Here is a 20,464-nt window from a genome sequence, read left to right on the forward strand (position 1 = left end):
TGGCCACGGCTACTAATACATCTTGTTCAAATGCTGTACTAGTCCCATATAACGTGACATTTTTTGAAACCACCCTTCCAAAGCTCTACCCCAATTGGACCCCTTCCAAATGAAAATTTAGGTTGCATCATCCACGTGGCTAAATAATCCAGACTAGACCTTCAGAGCACTCATTTACATGTACGGACACACTCCATTCATTCGTGTCCATTTTATCAACCAAATTATTTATCCTCAAGCCGCTAAGATTCAAAAACACACACTGCTATACAGAGCTGCCAACAGCCATTTCTGTTGTGCAGAGATCTTCGCCGTTGCAATCTGAGGTCCGACACTCCACTACATGCCAACCCATTGAACAACATGTTCCAAAGAGCTTGTTAGGGTTTCTGCTAGATCTATATAATACCACCACCATTTCCTAAAAGAATCAAAAGTTTAAATTAATTAAATGGGTTTTGCGATTGCTGCACTCCACTTCGCAGAAAGCTTCTGGCTCAATGTAGGCTCACGGGCCTTCAGGGATAAAACAATCTTAACTCTGGTTTCTTGCTTCAAGAATAGAATTCTGCCATTTACAAGAATAGAACTATACAAGCTGGCAAACTAAATTCAATCATGTCAACATGAACCAGCGTAATGTTTGCTAGTTATTTTCTGACATGTTCAAAACAAAGTTTATCTGGTCACCGTGTGAGTAGCAAAAGACCCAATCGATTAAATTCAAAGTCACAAGGGGAAAGTTATGAATGTCACCACTGAAAGTTTGCTGTTTCTGGAATACAAGTATTCATGAATATTTCATCTGCTGATTCACAGTAGTTAATAAATTGACAATTAGAGCATACTGTATAAAATTTATTTGTTTAGTTTGCAACAGTTGTGCATCATTTCTTTACCATAATCACCCTCTCCCCCAACAGTCATCCACAAGCCTTAGAAATTACACTACACCAAAATTCCATAGTGGCATTTATCAAATCCTTTATCGTGCCTGCTTAAAAAAAAAGAGACATCAACAATTGTAATACGATTTAAAATGTAAAAACTGAACATGAAAAATGCATTTTCCCCTGATTTGGAAGACAAACTTCAGATTTTAAGAATTATTCACTAAAAGGAGTATTCATGTAGGAATTCTTTCAAAACTGTAATTTTTGTTTTTTATGGTTCTTGTTTGTGGGGTCAGAAACCCAATTTTCTTGGATTGATTTGAAAAGTGAAGGGTCAGATCTGGTCTTCAACCATTCCCAATCCATGTACAACTTTTCTAAACTGGAAATTGGAAACCTCAGCTGTCAGTCAGCTCAGTGTATCCATCCTGCACAGCAAGCACGAGGGGGTCTGGTAACGAGACGTGCATACGGTCGGGGCAGAGAAGCATTCTCACTGTAAAATGCAGTCTCAACGGAAATAAAAAATAGAACCCCCCCTCCCGCCGAGTATAAACCGCAGCAAATTCCCCTCCTGCGGAGATTCAGATACACTATACCTTGAGTTCTGGTCTTCTAACAACAGCTCCCAAAGCTCATCAGAAACTGGTTACTTCAGAAACGGGGAATGATAGCAGTTTTCAGTCAGTGCTTCAATGTTCTCCCCTACTTCAGGGGCTTACTCCCGGGGATCAGTTCCACAAGCGCCAGCAGCCCTCAAGTAGTCATGTGTGGAAAATGTCAATATTGGCAAGTTATTTCACTGGTGAAAGCATCATTGCAGAGCTCAACAAGCGGAGATGATCAAGAGCTGAAATCCGGTGCCATTTTTGACACTGTTTTTCCCAGAGCACAATAGTAACTGGCCACCCACTCCACACCTTCCATTACTTCAGCAGAGATCAGTGCTGGGATTTAATCTCATGTTGCTTAGTACCACACAATTTGAATTTACATCTGGGGAACGTAATTACAATTCTTATTCCCAATGAGGAAAAGGAAGGACTGGGGCAGGAAAATGGACTGTAGCTTTCATTGTTGCTTCGAGACATTCGGACTAAAAGACTGGAAAGGATTTTTATTTTGAAATTAGGACGAACATGCTAACAATGAAAATACTCCACTTAACTTCGACTTTAAACTTTGAAGTTTCAATTCGGCCTTACACTCTTCCCTTCCCTTCCCACAACACCACCCTCTTTATTGTGCTCAAAAAAAAATCACACTTACAGCAACCAGCAACAGCTGAGCAGAAGGCAACTTGAAGAAGCAGCTACTTGACTGAAATAAAAGAGTGGTCAGTTCCTCGCCAGCATTGTGCAGGAAACTACCAGAGAGCTTGTACTGCAGCAAAAGAAAGCTCGAAAATTCCTAACTTGGGCAGGTGGTTGTTTTCAGTAGTCACCATCAATGCTTAGGCAATGTTATTTAGAATAAAAATGCCATTTACTTTAAGCGAATTATTGCTAGATTTTTTGTTTTTAAAAAAGAAATTCCTCTTGCCCCAAGACGGCTTGCTACGATGCAATGACAGGCACAAAGTTCCATCGCGCTGCAAAGTTGCCTCATTCACCTCGCGTGTGTAAAAACTTCAGAAACATCTTCAATATTAAAGCGCGACTGACCAAGTTTTGAAAAAGTAGTCTAGTTAAGGCAACTGGGCACAGTCCCCAAAGTGCATCTAATAACATTCGAAATAAAGGCAGCACAGTTTCACAATATGCAATCGTACATGCTCTGTGTTATAATCCAAAACTGCAGTTACAAGGGAGCCAAGTGGTGACTGGGGAACCCCCAGAAGGATGTGCCATCATAAACCAAAGCTTGAACCGAAAAGGATGAATTCATACAATCAGCTGGTTGCAGACAGTATAGTAACAGTCCAGTACATGTAATCGATGGGGAATATTTTGGGGGGGGGAAAAAAAAACTAGTACCATTTTTCCTTCTACAATGTGGTATCGCATTAACCTGCCTTAAGTTGTGACTGTTCAAGCAAGAAATTCTAATAGACTTGCCTTCAATTCAAAACCTATTACACGTAAGAAGAGATTGATTTGACCCAATTATGTAAAAATACATATTTTAAAAATCACTTGTATGAAGATTAAGTACTGTAAAACAGCTTAAGTAAAACAGAGGGTTTTCTATGTTAACTGTAATTACTGTAGTCAATCTAGAACATGGACAAACGCGCCTCACCTAGCCAATGATGTTCAACAGGAGTGAATAAATGTATGCGTATGCACGGACACAAAAAGTATAAAATTGTTCCACTGTCTTTTAAATCCGAAAAGTACATTTAGAGACTGTGTACAATTAACTAGTCTACAATTAACTAGTCTATTGGCAGCATGAGCAACCTGCAGTCATACTGCAAATCAACTCATTTAAAACATACATTCAAACTGCACAAGTTCCAGTTTGCTTCTAGCTCAAAGGTCAAAAATCATGTTAGTTTTCCATCTTCCCTCAAATAAAAAGCAAAGAGGTAGGTGGCACATGCAGAAACTATAGGAATTCAGACTACAAAACCATCAGTCAAGAATCCAAATGGATGAAATGAGTGCAGCAATAGCTTGCTTCTCCCCAAGTGTCTTTAACATGCTTCGCTAATGGATTTTTAAGCGTGCTAGTTACATCTAGGGGCAGAGAATCAATACTGCAATATCCTTTATGAAAACAGGTAGAATATTTGGGCACCTTTGAACCCTTCAACATGGTTGAATGGCAATGTCTTTAAAACACGGACATACGGCTGGACCAACAGCTTATGGACGTGCTTTTTGGAAGTTATTCACACCAATATCAAAGTACTACTTAACACAATGACAGACACAATGGATTTTTCCACAGAGCATGCTCACAAATGATCACACATCATACTGTGTGTTGGGCAGGAAACAGGGATCGTGAAGGTAGAAAAAGAGAAGCACTAACATCACGCTGATGTGGAAAAAAGGGAGGTTGCAATCCCTTTAAGAACACTCATCTGTCTTTTGATCCAAGTTTTTCAATTAGATCTTGTAGCGGAGCAAGTTCTTTCCTGTCAATCAGATTAAATTCCTGAAACAGGGGGAAAAAAATTAAAGTCATGAAACTAATGAATCTCCTGTACTTCTGCTAATTGCAAGTTAATTGCAAGAAAAAGGAGAGCATGGGGGTGGATAGCAGCGAAGAAATCAAGCTTCCTGAAGCCTCAAAGTATGTGGACTCCACCAACGTTGAGCAAAATGACCCACTCACTGTTACTATGCAGGACCTTCTTTTGCCAGCTAAAAGCTTCACTCCACATCCCCATTAAAGTAAAAGCAATCTCCCATGGTGCTCCTCTACTATGCAGAAACAGGACACCATCTAAAACATATATTTTCCTGTTGTCGGAAGGGTTGCCGTATGCCTTTAAGACTACCAAGGTGAACTGATAAATGGTCAATTAAGATCCTGCAAACATTGTGACTCAGGCTGTCTCTCCCTAAACGCTTCTTCCTGTACGTCATTATCATCATCATCACAGGCAGTCCCTTGGAATCGAGGAAGACTTGCTTGCTTAATGAGTCCTTAGGTGGCTGTACAGTCCAATACGAGAACCACAGTCCCCGTCACAGGTGGGACAGATAGTCGTTGAGGGAAAGGGCTGGTAGGACAGGTTTGCCGCACGCTCCTTTCGCTGCCTGCGCTTGATTTCCGCATGCTCTCAGCAACGAGACTCAAGGTGCTCAGCGCCCTCCTGGATGCACTCCCTCCACTTAGGGCGGTCTTTGGCCAGGGACTCCCAGGTGTCAACAGGGATGTTGCACTTTATCAGGGAGGCTTTGAGGGTGTCCTTGTACATTACAAGTGACGACACTTCAAAAGTACTTCATTGGCTGCAAAGTGCTTGAGACATCCAACGGTCGTGAAAGGTGCTATATAAATGCAAGTCTTTCTTTACATTGTAAATGAGTGCCTTGCTCTCTTTATACCTTTCTAATAAAAGGCGTGGGACGAGTTAATGGTATTGTAGGTGTTCCTGTAACTTAATTTACCAATTTATTATAAAAACATGACTTCTGAATACTAACATTGGCATTGGCTGCAGTGCCCAGTGCGTAAGGTGGCAGTTAACCAAACTGGTAAACTCAAGGAGGCAGCAAACCTTCCTGGAGCGGTTGGCATGAAGAGTTTAATTACTGAAGTAAAGGATTCAGACGATTGAAAATATTGGACAATAAAGTTTGATGTGTACTGATGCTGGGTCAGAATTTCAGTTTGGGATCCAAAGTGACATTATGCCCCCCTTACACATTGGTGTACAGGCTAATAATCAGTAGATTAACAAATTGCTCAATTTGTTAACTGCGCCAATCCACACATGGGAGATGATTTAAATAAATATATAAAATGTAAATTCCAGGCCTGCAAGTGGTGCAGAACATATTACCTGAACAAAAAAAATGAAGTGCTTGAAGGAGGTATTAAGATGGGCCTCTTCCTGGAGCTGCATCACGGAGTCAAAATGCTGGTGGTAAATGTGAGCATAGACCCGGAACAGGCGCTTCAGGATGGTCTTGGCCACAGACATGAAGTTTTTCGGAAAGGGTACTCCTGCAATGAAGGAAAGTTTTGATAAATTAAAGCACTTGGAAAAGTTAAAGACCCCGATTTAAAATGAACTGTACATTTTTATGTTTAAGACAAAAAAACTCTCAGAACTTGAACACAAATTTCAGCAGCTAAAGTTGCTGGGTGAATAGGGAGAGGGTAGATCAAGACCACAAAGAGGGGTATCCTGCAAGTTCTAGATCTGGAATGGATTGTTCACAACGTCAAGACTCTTCCGCTGAAATTAGCTGGCTTCAAGGCAGAAAGCAGAGGTAAAGTTTAGCTATTCACAGTGGCAGAGGTGGGCAGTGATGTTCCACAAGGATCAGTGCTGGGACCACTGTTGTTCACAATTTATATTAACGGTTTAGACTTGGAATCAAAAACACAATTTCTAAATTTGCAGATGACACCAAATTTGGGGCGAGTCAATACTGAGGAGGACTGCAATAAATTGCAGCAGGACATTAATAAACTTGCAGAATGGGCATATAATTGGCAAATGAAGTTCAACACCGATAAATGTTAGGTATTATATTTTGGTAGGAAGAATAGGGAGGTCACTTATTACTGGGAGGGTGGAGTCTGGGTGGGGTAGAGGAACAAAGGGATCTCGGATACAAATACACAAATCACTAAACGTTGTGACACACGTTAGCAAGGCAATAAAAAGCAAACCCAGCACTAGGGTTTATTTCTAGAGGGATAGAATTGAAAAGTAGGGAAGTTATGCTGAACCTGTATCGAAACTTGGTTAGACCACACTTGGAGCGCTGCGTACAGTTCTGGTCGCCATATTATAAAAAGCATATAGAGGCACTGGAGAGGGGGCACAGAAAATTTACATGGATGATATCAGAAAAGCGAAGGTATACATATCAAGAAAGGATGAAAAAAGAAAGCTGAAGGATGACCTAATAGAGGTCTTTAAAATTGTGAAATGTTTTGTGGATACAGAGAGAATGTTTCCACTTGTGGGGAAGAGCATAACTAGAGGCCATCAATATAAGATCGTCACCAAAGAAATCCAATAGTGAATTCAGAAGAAACTTCTTTACCCAGAGAGCGGTGAGAATGTGGAACTCGCTGCCACAGGGAGGGGTTGAGGCGAATAGTATCGATACATTTAAGGGGAGGCTGGACAAGTATATGGGGGAGAAGGGAATAGAGGGTTATGCTGATAGATTTAGATGAGGAAAGACGGGAGGAGGCTCGAGTGGGGCATAAACACCGGCATGGACTGGTTGGGCCGAATGGTCTGTTTCTGCGTTATATAGTTTGAGCCGTACATCCTATTTAATCCTACGTAATTCAATGTAGGGAAACATTATTTGTAGGGACAGAGCACTAACAATGAAACCAAGTCCATGGAATGAAGCATCTGCAGTTCTAACCATGAGCTTATAGCAGGTGGATGAGCCATTTCACATTAAATGGGGGAGCGGAGAGAGGGTCAGTGAAGAGACAGGCCTGGTACCTGGCAAACCGGCACAAGAATGTTGGAGCAACAATGCAGTGCCACCAGACAAAATGAACACTGTTCTGTTACTTGAAACATATCCTTTCTCATTTCTACTAGAATGCATGGCTTTCTTTTGCAAAGCAGCTGGAACAAAATGGCTCACCTATTTTAGAAGGAAAGAGGGTCTCATCGTCAAGCTGGTCCTGTACCCATGTCATCAGGTAATCAATGTACTTTGGAGCAGAGCATTTAATTGGCTTTTTAATGTTTGTACCATCGGCCCAATGGTATTCATATCTGTGAACAAATATCCTTAGTACGATTTTAAATGGCAAGGCATCAAGCATTACAATCTCTATTCAATCAACATTTATGATCACATGGGCTCATATTTTAAGAACAAAAGAACATTAAGACGAGTGAACCATCTTCTCTTGTCCAAGTCATTCAACAATTTTATTTGATGACAATCTGAAAGGTGCGGGAAAACCCGACAACCCAACAGAACAAGGGAACCAAGTGATCATCAGGAAATCTGATTGTCAGTGCTTATTCAACTCACTTCTCAATGACTCCCTGTGCTTACTGCAGCTCTTCCTCCCAACTCAGTTCTGCAATAAGCTCACTCTTTTCTCTTAAAAAACATAAGTGATAGGAAAAGCAAGAGGGGAAAAAAAGCACACTTTGAACTTTTGTGAAGTGGGTGCGATATGATTCCAAAAACAGTTTCAAACATTACCATTTTTAACTAAACCAGACTAACTTATGATTTTGATTTTCAAACTAAATTTTGCTGAATTTATTTCTTCCCGAGTTTTGGCCCCCTCTACAATTGTGACTGTGGAAGCGTACCCTAGTACAAGTTACAACCTCCAGAAACTGGTGCCACGGGAAGAATTGAGAGGGGGATTTGACTTTATAACTTAAATATAGGGATCACAGTTGCCATATCCAGTTTAATGGAATCGAATTGCTTATAGGGTAGGGCAGGGCATAGATGCAAGGGGAAAGAGAGAGAGAGAGAGCAAACCAAGATAGGAGGTTTGTTTAATCATTAAATGCCCCAAAATGCTTTTAGCTTCTTTGTAATTATGGCATTGCATTTAGCAAATCAAACAGTGCATCTGTACAACTCCCAACTCTTTCAATGGGGTCCAATCCGAATGTAAACCACGAGCCAAATATATGGCAAGTTCGAAAGAAAAACCCTACTGCCCATCAATGTCTGTCACAGAAACTCCACTGCTGCTTTTCAGTTACAGCACGTGGTTTGTGGGTAGATTCTATATAATGTCTCGTACTCTACAGATAGGAGGTCGAATAACTTATTGGAAGTAGAAATTATTCACAGCTTTCTGGAAGTGCACGCAAACTTCAAAGTTGCATCTCAGCCAATGTACAATATAAACTTTGTTCCATTCTGAATTAACAGGATAGGGAGCTAAAAGTAAATAAACTAATTTGAAAGATCAGCATGACCAAAATCTTTAGGTCGAGAGAGGAGCCCATAAAAATGTCACTGGGCGGCTTGAAAATCCTCATTCAGAACAGGGATTTAAGATTAACCAGCGTGGATTTACTTATGTAGAAAGCAGTCTTTAGTCTTTTTATTGACCAACTTCAGTGGTGTAAACTAGCATACTGCTCCCCACACAGTGCAAACACGAGTTAAATACAAATTCTCATTTAATAAAGTTGCCCCCCTCCCATTAACTCAATGGAAACAGAACATGTTACTTCACTCATTTTTAAACACCCCTGATTTAGTTAGATTGTCCTTGTTCAAACTGCCCTCACCAGAGTTCTCTCCTTGCACCTTCTCCCAGGGTTACAGTTAAGAGCTCAATGCTGTGAGTGAGCCACATTTAACTCCAACTAACAATCACTGGTGACCAATGCTTCAAAGGTAGGGTTTTTGAAGATGCAAAGTTTACTGCAATCGTTTTTTTTAAGCCTATAATAAATTTCCATACAATCCTCCACATTCTAGGATGGAAGTTCAGTACTCAGACATCTGCCTCAGTTACAGTTACCCTGTTTCAAGATTGAGAATTACTGCGAGAAGGAGACTGCATTTGGTCTGTTCTCCTCCTGCTCCAGAGATTGCAGTAGCAGAACCACCCATCCCTATTCTAGGAGGTCATGTTCAGAGCCCGGATAGGAATGTTGAAGGTACGCACCTATTAAACAAAATTACTGTTGACCTTTTACCTAAAGAGGAAGCAAAGTCTGAGCAATTGGAGAAAGAGGAAAGAGAAGCAATACAATTTGTTCAAAGCACTCCCTAGTTAAAAAGAAATGTGCATTTCAGTTCATAAAAACTGGATTACTAAAAAAATGACCCACATGGAGACGTGCAAGTGTCAAGCCCTCTGCTACCCTGTAACGTGACCATAGTTACAAAATAGCAGGTGCCATGACTTCTAACTAGCTTGGCTGCCACAGAGCATGCCTCCACCAGTACAGGCTGGCAATGCAGACGCTTGGAACAGCAGCAGAGATCCCTACAGTTCGAGAGCCACTGAGAACAGAAGAAATAGGAGTCGGCCATACGGCCTCTCGAGCCTGCTCCGCCATTCAATATCATGGCTGATCTGATCTTGGGCTCAGCTCCACTTCCCTGCCCGCTCCCCATAACCCTTGATTCCCTTATCGTTCAAAAATCTGTCTATCTCCACCTTAAATATATTCAATGACCCAGCCTCCTCAGCTCTCTGGGGCAGAGAATTCCAAAGATTCACGAGCCCAGGAGAAGAAATACCTCCTCATCTCCGTTTTAAATGGGCGACCCTTTATTCTGAAACAATGCCCCCTAGTTCTAGATTCCCCCATAAGCAGAAACATCTTCTCTGCATCTACCCTGTTAAGCCCTTTCAGAATCTTATGTTTCAGTAAGATCACCTCTCATTCTTCTAAACTCCAATGAGCATCAGCCCAACCTGCTCAACCTTTCTTCAGGACAGTCTGAACTGATGCACACGGATGTTTCATACATAGCAGTTGAGAGATTAATTGGGACCATGTCGCTGGGGATGCCTAGCAGACAGAAACCATCTAGTTTGATCAGATTTAGACCTTTGCAGAAACAGCATAGTAAAATTCTCTGGGGCAGGGTGGGAAAGGGGACAGAAGAAAGCGCGAGATAAAAAGCCCCTAGTACAGATATTACAATTTCATCTTGCATCAGGTGAGACCGGGCATTTAATCCAATTCAGGCACAAGATCAAAGTTTGTTTAGTAGCTGACTTATTAATGTAGGCTTTCTGGAGTTGTGTACATGTAAGACAGAGAGACTAAACTAGCAAACTTGCTTATTTCACAACCAAATTTTTCAACTTCAAATCGTCTTTTGACACTTCATTCCTTTTTAGCCACGCAATTGAAAAGCAGGGTTGGGCTCGAGGGGCCTTTCATCTCAAGACATCTGGAAGAGCTTTACAGCCAAACTGATACTTCTGGCTTGTAGCCACCGTTAACCTTCCCGCATCTAGCCGTTTCTGTGAGGTCTTAGCCTATAACATACAGGAGACCTTTCCTACCTCGGTCCTGCTGACATAACAGGACAGCTTTGCTCCGTACAAAACTCTGTTATTGTTCCATACAGCATGTTGATTTGGTTGAAGAAGTCCACAGCTGAAAAGAAATAACCGTAATGAAAAGTTCAGTTGCACTGTAGTCCGCAGGCCATACTGTCCTTATGGGTGATGTGCATTTCAGAAGTTCCTGTCCTATTTTAAAACCCATTCACAGAAAATATCACCCAAAATAAACAAATAATGTTATAAATACCAGGAGCAACCTCACAACTGGCATGCATAAAATTACATTCAAAGAAAATGGACTTTTATTCTTCCAGAACAATTCAGTAAGTTTTCCTTTAGACTGGGGCAGAGGGGGTGGGGGAAAAAGAGAAGTACAGACAAACAAAGGTCTTACAAAACATATTTTTGGGACTACTTTGGTGGGTTGTGTGATGGGGAAATAAAGTGTCCAGTGCAAAAGTGAACAATGAGTTTCAATTTCACAGAAGCTTAAAACGGAAATGGCAAAAATAGTCTTTGAAAGTCCCACGTGGTATGCAACTGCAATTTGTGAGGTTTAAATGCATTTTGACAGCAGGGTCCATGTTTAAACCAAAGCCAGCTGCAAAGTTAGGATGAGGTAAACAACTTTCATTGAACACAGCACTTCAGCTCAGTAAAATATCACAGGGCTGTTATCAAACAAAATTTGACACCGAGCCACATAAGGGGAGATTAGGTTAGGTGAGCCAAAGCTTGGTAAAACAGGTAGGTTTTGAGAAGCGTCTTAAAAAGGAGGGGCGGTAGAGAGGTTTAGGGAGGGAATTCCAGAGCTTAGGACCCAGGTAGCTGAAGGCATGGCCACCAATAGTGGAGCGATGGAAAGGTAGACAGATAGAATAGACAGATGAACTTCGGTTCAATAGACTTACTATTGACGGCAATCCATTCGTTAAGATCCTCGCCTTCTGGTAACATGACTGCCTGACGAAGATTACCACTGCCCAGTGTTGCCTCAGCATGCTTTAGCAACTCATATTGGTGCGAACCCTCTGGAATGTTCTTTTTTGGTTTGAAAGTTCTGTTATTTCGATTCCCACTAGAATGCAAGTAAAATATTCATTATTAGTCATTATTCACAGCAAGTAAAGAAAGAAACACTTGCATTTATATAGCGCCTTTCACGACCACCGGACGTCTCAAAGCACTTTACAACCAATGAAGTACTTTTTGGAGTGTAGTCACTGTTGTAATGTGGGAATGAAGTATACAGGTGCGATAAAGTTTATGGTGGTGGTGATTGGGGGGGGGGGGGGGGGAAAGAGAGAAAGGAATTAAACATTTACTCTGAAAAGATCTGTTCACTACAAGAGGTTACATGTCTGGTCTAAGGGCTCTTGTGGCAGTATAATCAAAAACAATTGAAAGTTTAGAAACTTTAGAACCGAAGGAACTGAACTTTTCTTTAAAATTCTTACTTGTTTCATTAGCGAAATGCCAACCCTACATGAGAGACAGCGAGGGCAATATTACTGTGCCCACCATCAACCAAACAAAAATAGCACGGGCCTCAGTTAAATTTTAGATCGTGTCAGAAGTGTGGATCGAATGGTTGCATTTATAATTAACCAAACACTGCCTTTCGCTCCCAAAGTGGTTCATCAATTCCCAGATCTATTCGGTGCGACTATTCCACTGTAGCTGGTTGCAGGAGAAGCTGCCGCACAAGGCGCCTGTACAAACAGGAGCTGGTGGCGACTGTTACCATGAGAGACCGCTGCACTCCTGGCAAATGTGCTTGCTGCACTCACCAGGCCGCCAACTCGATGGACGTTGGTACCCTCAGAAGATTGGATATGGTTTATTATTTAAATGGGAGAAATTACAAAATGCTGCGGTACAGGGGGTCCTTGTACATGAAACACAAAAAGTTAGCATGCAGGTACAGCAAGTAATTAAGAATAAAATGGAATGCTGGCCTTTATTGCAAGGGGGATGGAGTATAAAAGTAGCGAAGTCCTGCTACAACTGTACAGGGCATCGGTAAGACCACACCTGGAGTACTGCGTACATTTTTGGTCTCCTTATTTAAGGAAGGATATACTTGCATTGGAGGTAGTTCGGAGAAGGTTCACGAGGTTGATTCCTGAGATGAAGGGGTTATCTTATGAAGAAAGGTTGAGCAGGTTGGACCTATACTCATTGGAATTTAGAAGAATGAGAGGTGATCTTATTGAAACATACAAGATTCTGAGGAGGTTCAAAAGGGTAGATGCAGAGAGAATGTTTCCTCTCGTGAGGGAATCTAGAATTAGGGGCATGGTTTTAGAATAAGGGGTCGCCCATTTAAAACGGAAATGAGGAGGAATTTCTTCTCTCAAAAAATCGTGAATCTGTGGAATTCTCTACCCCAGAGAGCTATGGAGGCTGGGTCATTGAATATATTTAAGGTGGAGATAAACAGATTTTTGAATGATAAGGGAGTCAAGGGTTATGGGGAACGGGCAGGGAAGTGGAGTTGAGGCCAAGATCAGATCAGCCGTGATCTTATCGAATGACGGGAGCAGGCTCGAGGTACAGGACATGACTCACTTCAGAAGCATCCTACAAATCGGGTGATATTGCTATGACCACAAGTGCACAGCACCATGACACAGCTTATTGTCTATCTCATGTGCTCAGCATGAACGTGGGATTGAAGCAGGATGTCTACCTCTGAAGACAACTAAGTTCAGGTTAAAATGAGCATTTTCAAAAAAGACAGACAATGCAGACCCAGAATAAAATAGCACTTTGCCAATAAATGCATTAACAAACTGGCTGAAGCAGGCAGGAAAACTGTACTACACAAATTGCAGCAAGTGGATAATGCATAACAGCCTTCAGTTACTCCCTCATATTACATGAGGCCACATATTTCAATGGCCTCAAGGGTTGACATCGCAGAATGGTTTTCACACCTCAGTTGCAAGAATAAACAGGAGGAGGCACAGCAGAGGTTTGACAATGTAGCACATGGAACAAAAGCTGGACAGGGAGAGAGAGAAGAAGCCCACTCACTATTCTGCCCTCACATACAGGATATAGTGCGCATAATATGGAGGCAGCAATAAGGTGTATACTTAGCTATCCAATGGCAGCAGAGGGGGCAGTTGGGACGTTACAATGGGCCTCGCCACCCCTGGGCCAAGGTGGGGAGAAATATACAGCAGGTTCCGGCCTCTTACTTACTATTTTGTGATTCCTGTTGACAAATGCACATACTTGTATACCGAGCCACAGATCTCCTTGCTTCCTTCCCTTCCTCCCTGCACCCCCACCCCACCCACCACATCTCACCGCCCACCCATAGTCAAGTACACTATCATCATCATAGGCAGTCCTTTGGAATCGAGGAAGACCTGCTTCCACTCCTGAAGTGAGTTCTTTGGCGACTGCCATTGAGGGTCCTGACGTTCCAGGTCCCGCACTTCATGTTAACGGAGTGGCAGATGCCTGTGCGCGAGTTCTTTTAACGTGGGTTGCACACGGGCTTAGCTGAGCGCGGTCTTGGTCCAGTGGCAAGGGGTTCAAGACGACTGGAGACCAGGCACTGCTGTATGGGTGTCTACGGCGCGATGTTGGCCGCAGGCTCGGCTCGGCACTGGGTAGCGCTCTTGGTGGTTTGAACAGTCACTAAAGCTCATGTGAAGAACGGTCACTTTGGGTCTCATTTGAAGGTGACTAGAGATTGGGAAGAATGTACCGACTGGATACTGAGTCAAAAGGCACTTGTTCCATACTATGAAGCAGCCTCTTGAAAATACCTGTCCCATCTACAACAGAAATACCTCATCATACAAAGGACAGCAGGGCACGACAGCTGCCTGCCTGTTGCTGGTGGCTCAAGGTGTGGACTGCAGGGCCACCGCTACAGTCAAACAACAACCACCCCTCCCTCCCCCTGCGCCCCCCATTTCACAGAGTCACTTATGTAGGCGCTCAGCAGTACTCTGAACAATAGCCCAGTTGGATCCGCTGCTGTCGGGGAAGGGAACTGGAAAAAAGTACAAGCAGCTAAGCTATTGCCTTCATAAATCAAAACTGAACAGAAAAGCTGCGACTGCATTCTCTGAAAATCTACTTCGTTATTTGTCGATTGATGTACTTGTTGAGACAAGCCAAGTTGCTGTAATGTATAAATTACTCACTAAGTGAAGGGAGTTGGTTTCAAAATAGGAGTGTAAATTAGCCTTATATTATTCTTGGTCCCAGTGTTGATATTCAGGCAGAATGATGCATCATTAATAGAGATCAATACAATCTGTACTACAAGCAAAGCAATACCGGACTCCGCATAGTTGACATTTCCATCACCAGGAACAATTCATTTGGAATTGTTCATCTGGGGAGGGAGGAGCCCGACAAGTTGGCTCAGGTAAAGCTGTAATAACTGATTGCTCAATCAGGACATCTGCTAAAATCCAGTACAGCACCAGTGCCCCACCCCACAAAACATAAATATTGCTCCAGTATCCCACAAAGTGTTGGTGGTGTGGGAAGGAAAGGGGAAAAAGATATAGGAGCAGGAGTAGGCCATTCGGCCCCTCGAGCCTGCTCCGCCATTCAATGAGACCATGGCTGATCATTGACCTCAACTCCACTTTCCCGCTCGATCTCCATATCCTTTGATTCCCCTAGACTCCAAAAATCTATCGATCTCAACCTTGAATATATTCAGAGACTCAGCATCCACAGCTCTCTGGGGCAGAGAATTCCAAAGATTCACCACCCTCTGAGTGAAGAAATTCCTCCTCATCTCAGTCTTAAATGGCCGACCCCTTATCCTGAGATTATGCCCCTTAGTGCTAGACTCTCCAGCCAGGGGAAACATCCTCTCAGCATCTACCCTGTTAATCCCCGTCAGAATCTTGTATGTTTCAATGAGATCACCTTCCATTCTTCTAAACTCCAGAGAGTATCGGCCCATTCTACACAATCTCTCATCATAAGCCAGCCCTCTCATCCCAGGAATTAATCTAGTAAACCTCCGTTGTACTGCCTCCAAGGCAAGTATAATCCCTTAGATAAGGAGACCAACATGATGTGGCAAGTAGACAGGTAACCCCTAAAGTATTTGCAGTTGGTCCACTCAACTGGCTCTAATTGACCATTGCTCTATTTATTCAAGTCACTTCAACCAAATGGGTTACAACTATTTTAGTTGAACCTGTAACTCAAATGTCCCCTTATTAAAGGGACACCAAAACCGACAAATGAACAAATTAAACTTTAGACATTAAACAGGTCAAATTAAAATTTGGTTGCCGGGGGTGATGATGCACTCCAGTCGCTCCAGTGCTCACCTCTCGCGGAAGGCTGCGAGCATACAGGTGGACACCACGTGCTCAATCTCCAGGGACACCCTGGCTCGGATGTAACTGCGGAAGTGAGGCAGGCAGTCGGGCTGAACGACCCCCTCGACCGCCCGCTGCATGGGCCGGTTGATGGCCCCCTTGGCCAGGCCCAGGAGCAGTCTTCCGAGGAGGCCTTCCGACCTGCCCACTCCCCTCCGCACTGGGTGCCAAAAGATCAGGAGTGTGGGACTGAAGTGCAGTCACAATTTGAGGAGCAGCCCCTTCAGATATTGGAAGAACCAAGTGGGTTACATACAGGCTGGAGCATGCTGCAAAACACAAGACAACAACCTAGCCTTTAGATGCACAACATCTTTTGCATTTTCTTTAAAGCTTGTGTTTCATGCAGTCATCTATTCTGTCAATTCTCACTGGCAGCAGCTGCTCTGGCAAACAATGAATGGACAATCTAACTGGTAATTCAGGCTCTGCCCATCGCTGCACAGTCATTCATCTCCCTACACACACCTCCTCCCTCCTCAAAACAGACGATTAGAGCCGAAGAGATACAAAACAGCATTCTCAATAAAAAGACTTGCATTTATATAGCACCTTTCATGACCACCGGACGACTCAAAGCACTTTACAGCCAAGGAAGCATTTTTGGAGTGTAGTCACTATTGTAATGTGGGGAATGTGGCAGCCAACTTGCGCACAGCAAGCTCCCACACACAGCAATGTGATAATGACCAGATAATCTGTTTTTGTGATGTTGACGGAGGGATAAATATTGGCCCCAGGACACCGGGGATAACACCCCTGCTCTTCTTCGAAATAGTGCCATGGGGTCTTTTACATCCACCCGAGAGAGTAGAGGGGGCCTCAGTTTAACGCCTCATCCAAAAGACGGCACCTCCGACAGTGCAGCACTCCCTCAGTACTGCACTGGGAGTGTCAGTCCGGAGTCCCTGGAGCTCAAGTCCCTGGAGTGGGACTCACTGGAGTGTGTTCCCCACTGAGCCACAGCTGACACTGACATTTATTAAATATCACATTTATTAAACAAGATACTGTCACAACAGTTAAAACCTGCAACCTGATATTGGAATGTTTCAGATGATCATTTATGATTAATACTAAATTCATAAGATAAGATCTCAAATGAAACACATAAGATCACAACCTTGAAAACCTCTTTCGACTATTTATAATTCTATTTTAAAGCAAGCACAGAAACAATCCGTTGTCTTTTTTTTTTAAGTTGCACCCTCCATTTACACCAGCAAATATGAAAACGAGGATGATGGAAATAGGTTAAAAAAAACTGAAATAGTCTAACCAGAAGGTAACCACATTTTGTAAATTTTAGGAAGTGACACAGAAGTAATATGGAGAGAAATGCAAACTACACAATGCTTTTCCATCGAAGGCGAGGCAACGTGAAAATGAAGGAAAGAGGCATTTAAAGTCAACAAAAAATACAAATGAGCAATGGCATTTGCTAAAGTAGGCGGTGGGAAAAGTGCGAGACTCTCTAGTTAACAGCTCCATTGACTCTTCCCCAAAATGAAATCAGAAGCACAGTTCCAAACCCTCACTACTTAGTCGGGTGGAGCAATCCTCTAATAGGTTTTTATTTGAATGAATAGTGTTTAAAAAAATACATATGGTATTTGTTCAATATGTGATAGCAATGAAATAAGTCACGATTCGCACAAGTTTCTACATAAGCAAACAGTTCCAACACCAAGTTAAAATTACACCCTTTATATTAAAAAAAAATCAATGCTGTGTGGCTTTTTATTATTGCAGTATGCAGAGGAGCTGCTAATGCTAAAGTCACATGTTTGAGAGCAGCTCCTTGTTTCCTTTAGGTACGTTAGCCTAATACTTCCAAAAGCCTCCTTGTCCCCATCACCTAATAATCTACTTTGACAATTGCTACTATCCATTTGGATGCTATGTTGACTTTTACATTCACTTGCCTCTTGGAGCTGCTAACTGGAAGGGCTCCTTGTGAGTGCAGCATGTAAGCTCTTTGATTCTTGTAAATACAGGGTAGTGTCGGCTGTGGATCAATGGGTAGCATATTCGCCTCAGAATCTAGAAGGTTGTGGGTTCAAGTCTCACTCCAGAAACTTGAGCGCATAAATCTAGGCTGACACTCCAGTGCAGTGCTGAGGGAGCGCCACACTGTCGGAAGGGCAGTGCTGAGGGAGCGCCACACTGTCAGAGGTGCCGTCTTTTGGATGAGACATTAAACTGAGACCGCCATCTGCCCGCTCGGGTTGACGTAAAAGATCCCACGGCACTATTTTGAAGAAGAGCAGTGGAGTTATCCCCGGTGTCCTGGCCAACATTCATCCCTCAATCAACATAACAAAAATAGATTATCTGGTCGTGATCACATTGCTGTCTGTGGGAGCTTGCTGTGCGTAAATTGGCTGCCTACCTTACAACAGTGCCTACACTCGAAAAGCACTTCATTGGCTGTAAAGCGCTTTGAGATGTCAGGTGGTTGCAGAAGGCGCATCGACTGGGCCTTTATTCACTGGAGTTTAGAAGGATGAGAGGGGATCTCATAGAAACATATAAAATTATGACGGGACTGGACAGGTTAGATGCAGGAAGAATGTTCCCAATGCTGGGGAAGTCCAGAACCAGGGGACACAGTCTAAGGATAAGGGGTAAGCCATTTAGGACTGAGATGAGGAGAAACTTTTTCACCCAGAGTTGTGAACCTGTGGAATTCTCTACCGCAGAGAGTTATTGAGGCCAGTTCATTGGATATATTCAAGAGGGAGTTAGATATGGCCCTTACTGCTAAGGGGATTAAAGGGTATGGAGAGAAAGCAGGAAAGGGGTACTGAGGGAATGATCAGCCATGATCTTATTGAATGGTGGTGCAGGCTCGAAGGGCCGAATGGCCTACGCCTGCACCTATTTTCTATATAAATTTACATAGCAATACAAGTATTTCCTCCTTTTTTAAGCACTTGTTGAAAGTGCTAATATAGCGTGCTTACAAGAGCCTGCTTTACCCACCCACACATGATCTATTTTGTCAATCGCCATCACCCAAATTTGTATTTCATATCATAGAAAATAAACATAGAAAATAGGCGCAGGAGTAGGCCACTCGGCCCTTCGAGCCTGCACCACCATTCAATGAGTTCATGGCTGAACATATCGATTTAAGTGGGACTTTTGCAGCAACTTGCCTCTTTAAAAAAAATCAGCAAAGGCACCGACCCCAGAGCAGAGATGGCTCAGGCTGTGGAGATAAAGCAGTGAGGATAGAGGACCAAAGGGCCAATGCAGAGCAGGAGGGGGGAATGAGGATAGAGGGGCAAAGGGCCAATGCGGGGATAGAGGGGGGAATGGGGACGGGGGCGGAGGGGGGGGGGGAATGGAGATGTGGGGGGGGGGGGGGAATGGGGATGGGGGGGGGGGGGGGAATGGGGATGTGGGGGGGGGGGCGGGGAGAATGGGGACGGAGGGGGGGGGGGGAATGGGGACGGAGGGGGGGGGGAATGGGGACGGAGGGGGGGGGGGGAATGGGGACGGAGGGGGGGGGGGAATGGGGACGGAGGGGGGGGGGGAATGGGGACGGTGGGGGGGGGAATGGGGACGGAGGGGGGGGGGGGAATGGGGACGGGGGGGGGGGGGAATGGGGACGGAGGGGGGGGGAATGGGGACGGAGGGGGGGGGGAATGGGGACGGAGGGGGGGGGGAATGGGGACGGAGGGGGGGGGGAATGGGGACGGAGGGGGGGGGAATGGGGACGGAGGGGGGGGGAATGGGGACGGAGGGGGGGGGGGGAATGGGGACGGAGGGGGGGGGGGGAATGGGGACGGAGGGGGGGGGGAATGGGGACGGAGGGGGGGGGGGGGGAGAATGGGGACGGAGGGGGGGGGGAGAATGGGGACGGAGGGGGGGGGGAGAATGGGGACGGAGGGGGGGGGGAGAATGGGGACGGAGGGGGGGGGGGGGAATGGGGACGGAGGGGGGGGGGGGAATGGGGACGGAGGGGGGGGGGGAATGGGGTCGGAGGGGGGGGGGGAATGGGGACGGAGGGGGGGGGGGGAATGGGGACGGAGGGGGGGGGGGGAATGGGGACGGAGGGGGGGGGGAATGGGGACGGAGGGGGGGGGGGAATGGGGACGGGGGGGGAATGGAGGGGGGGGGAATGGAGGGGGGGGGAATGGAGGGGGGGGGAATGGAGGGGGGGGGAATGGAGGGGGGGGGAATGGAGGGGGGGGGAATGGAGGGGGGGGGAATGGAGGGGGGGGGAATGGGGATAGAGGGGGGGACAGAGACGGAGGGGGGAGGGAATGGGGACGGAGGGGGGAGGGAATGGGGACGGAGGGGGGAGGGAATGGGGACGGAGGGGGGAGGGAATGGGGACGGAGGGGGGGGGGAATGGGGACGGAGGGGGGGGGGAATGGGGACGGAGGGGGGGGGAATGGGGACGGAGGGGGGGGGAATGGGGACGGAGGGGGGGGGAATGGGGACGGAGGGGGGGGGAATGGGGACGGAGGGGGGGGGAATGGGGACGGAGGGGGGGGGAATGGGGACGGAGGGGGGGGGGAATGGGGACGGAGGGGGGGGGGAATGGGGACGGAGGGG

At 45.0% G+C, this 20,464-nt stretch overlaps 1 protein-coding gene across 2 annotated transcripts; it reads right to left on the bottom strand.

The window, feature by feature from the left end:
• Positions 1 to 843: 843 nt before the first annotated feature.
• LOC139235132 (MOB kinase activator 1A) lies at positions 844 to 17,939 on the bottom strand. Of its 2 annotated transcripts, none has more exons than XM_070866343.1 (6): positions 17,821 to 17,939; positions 11,432 to 11,598; positions 10,518 to 10,611; positions 7,142 to 7,275; positions 5,356 to 5,519; positions 844 to 3,998 (listed from the first exon to the last, which is right to left on the bottom strand). In XM_070866343.1, the coding sequence occupies exons 1-6, from the start codon at positions 17,922 to 17,924 to the stop codon at positions 3,921 to 3,923; spliced, it is 741 nt and encodes a 246-aa protein (XP_070722444.1). In that variant the 5' UTR covers positions 17,925 to 17,939; the 3' UTR covers positions 844 to 3,920. The 2 variants fall into 2 exon arrangements, with proteins under 2 accessions (XP_070722444.1, XP_070722443.1); XM_070866342.1 differs by lacking the exon at positions 17,821 to 17,939 and adding an exon at positions 15,845 to 16,018.
• Positions 17,940 to 20,464: the final 2,525 nt, after the last annotated feature.

The sequence above is a fragment of the Pristiophorus japonicus genome, chromosome 22, assembly GCF_044704955.1.
Source record: "Pristiophorus japonicus isolate sPriJap1 chromosome 22, sPriJap1.hap1, whole genome shotgun sequence".
Taxonomy (NCBI): domain Eukaryota; kingdom Metazoa; phylum Chordata; class Chondrichthyes; family Pristiophoridae; genus Pristiophorus; species Pristiophorus japonicus.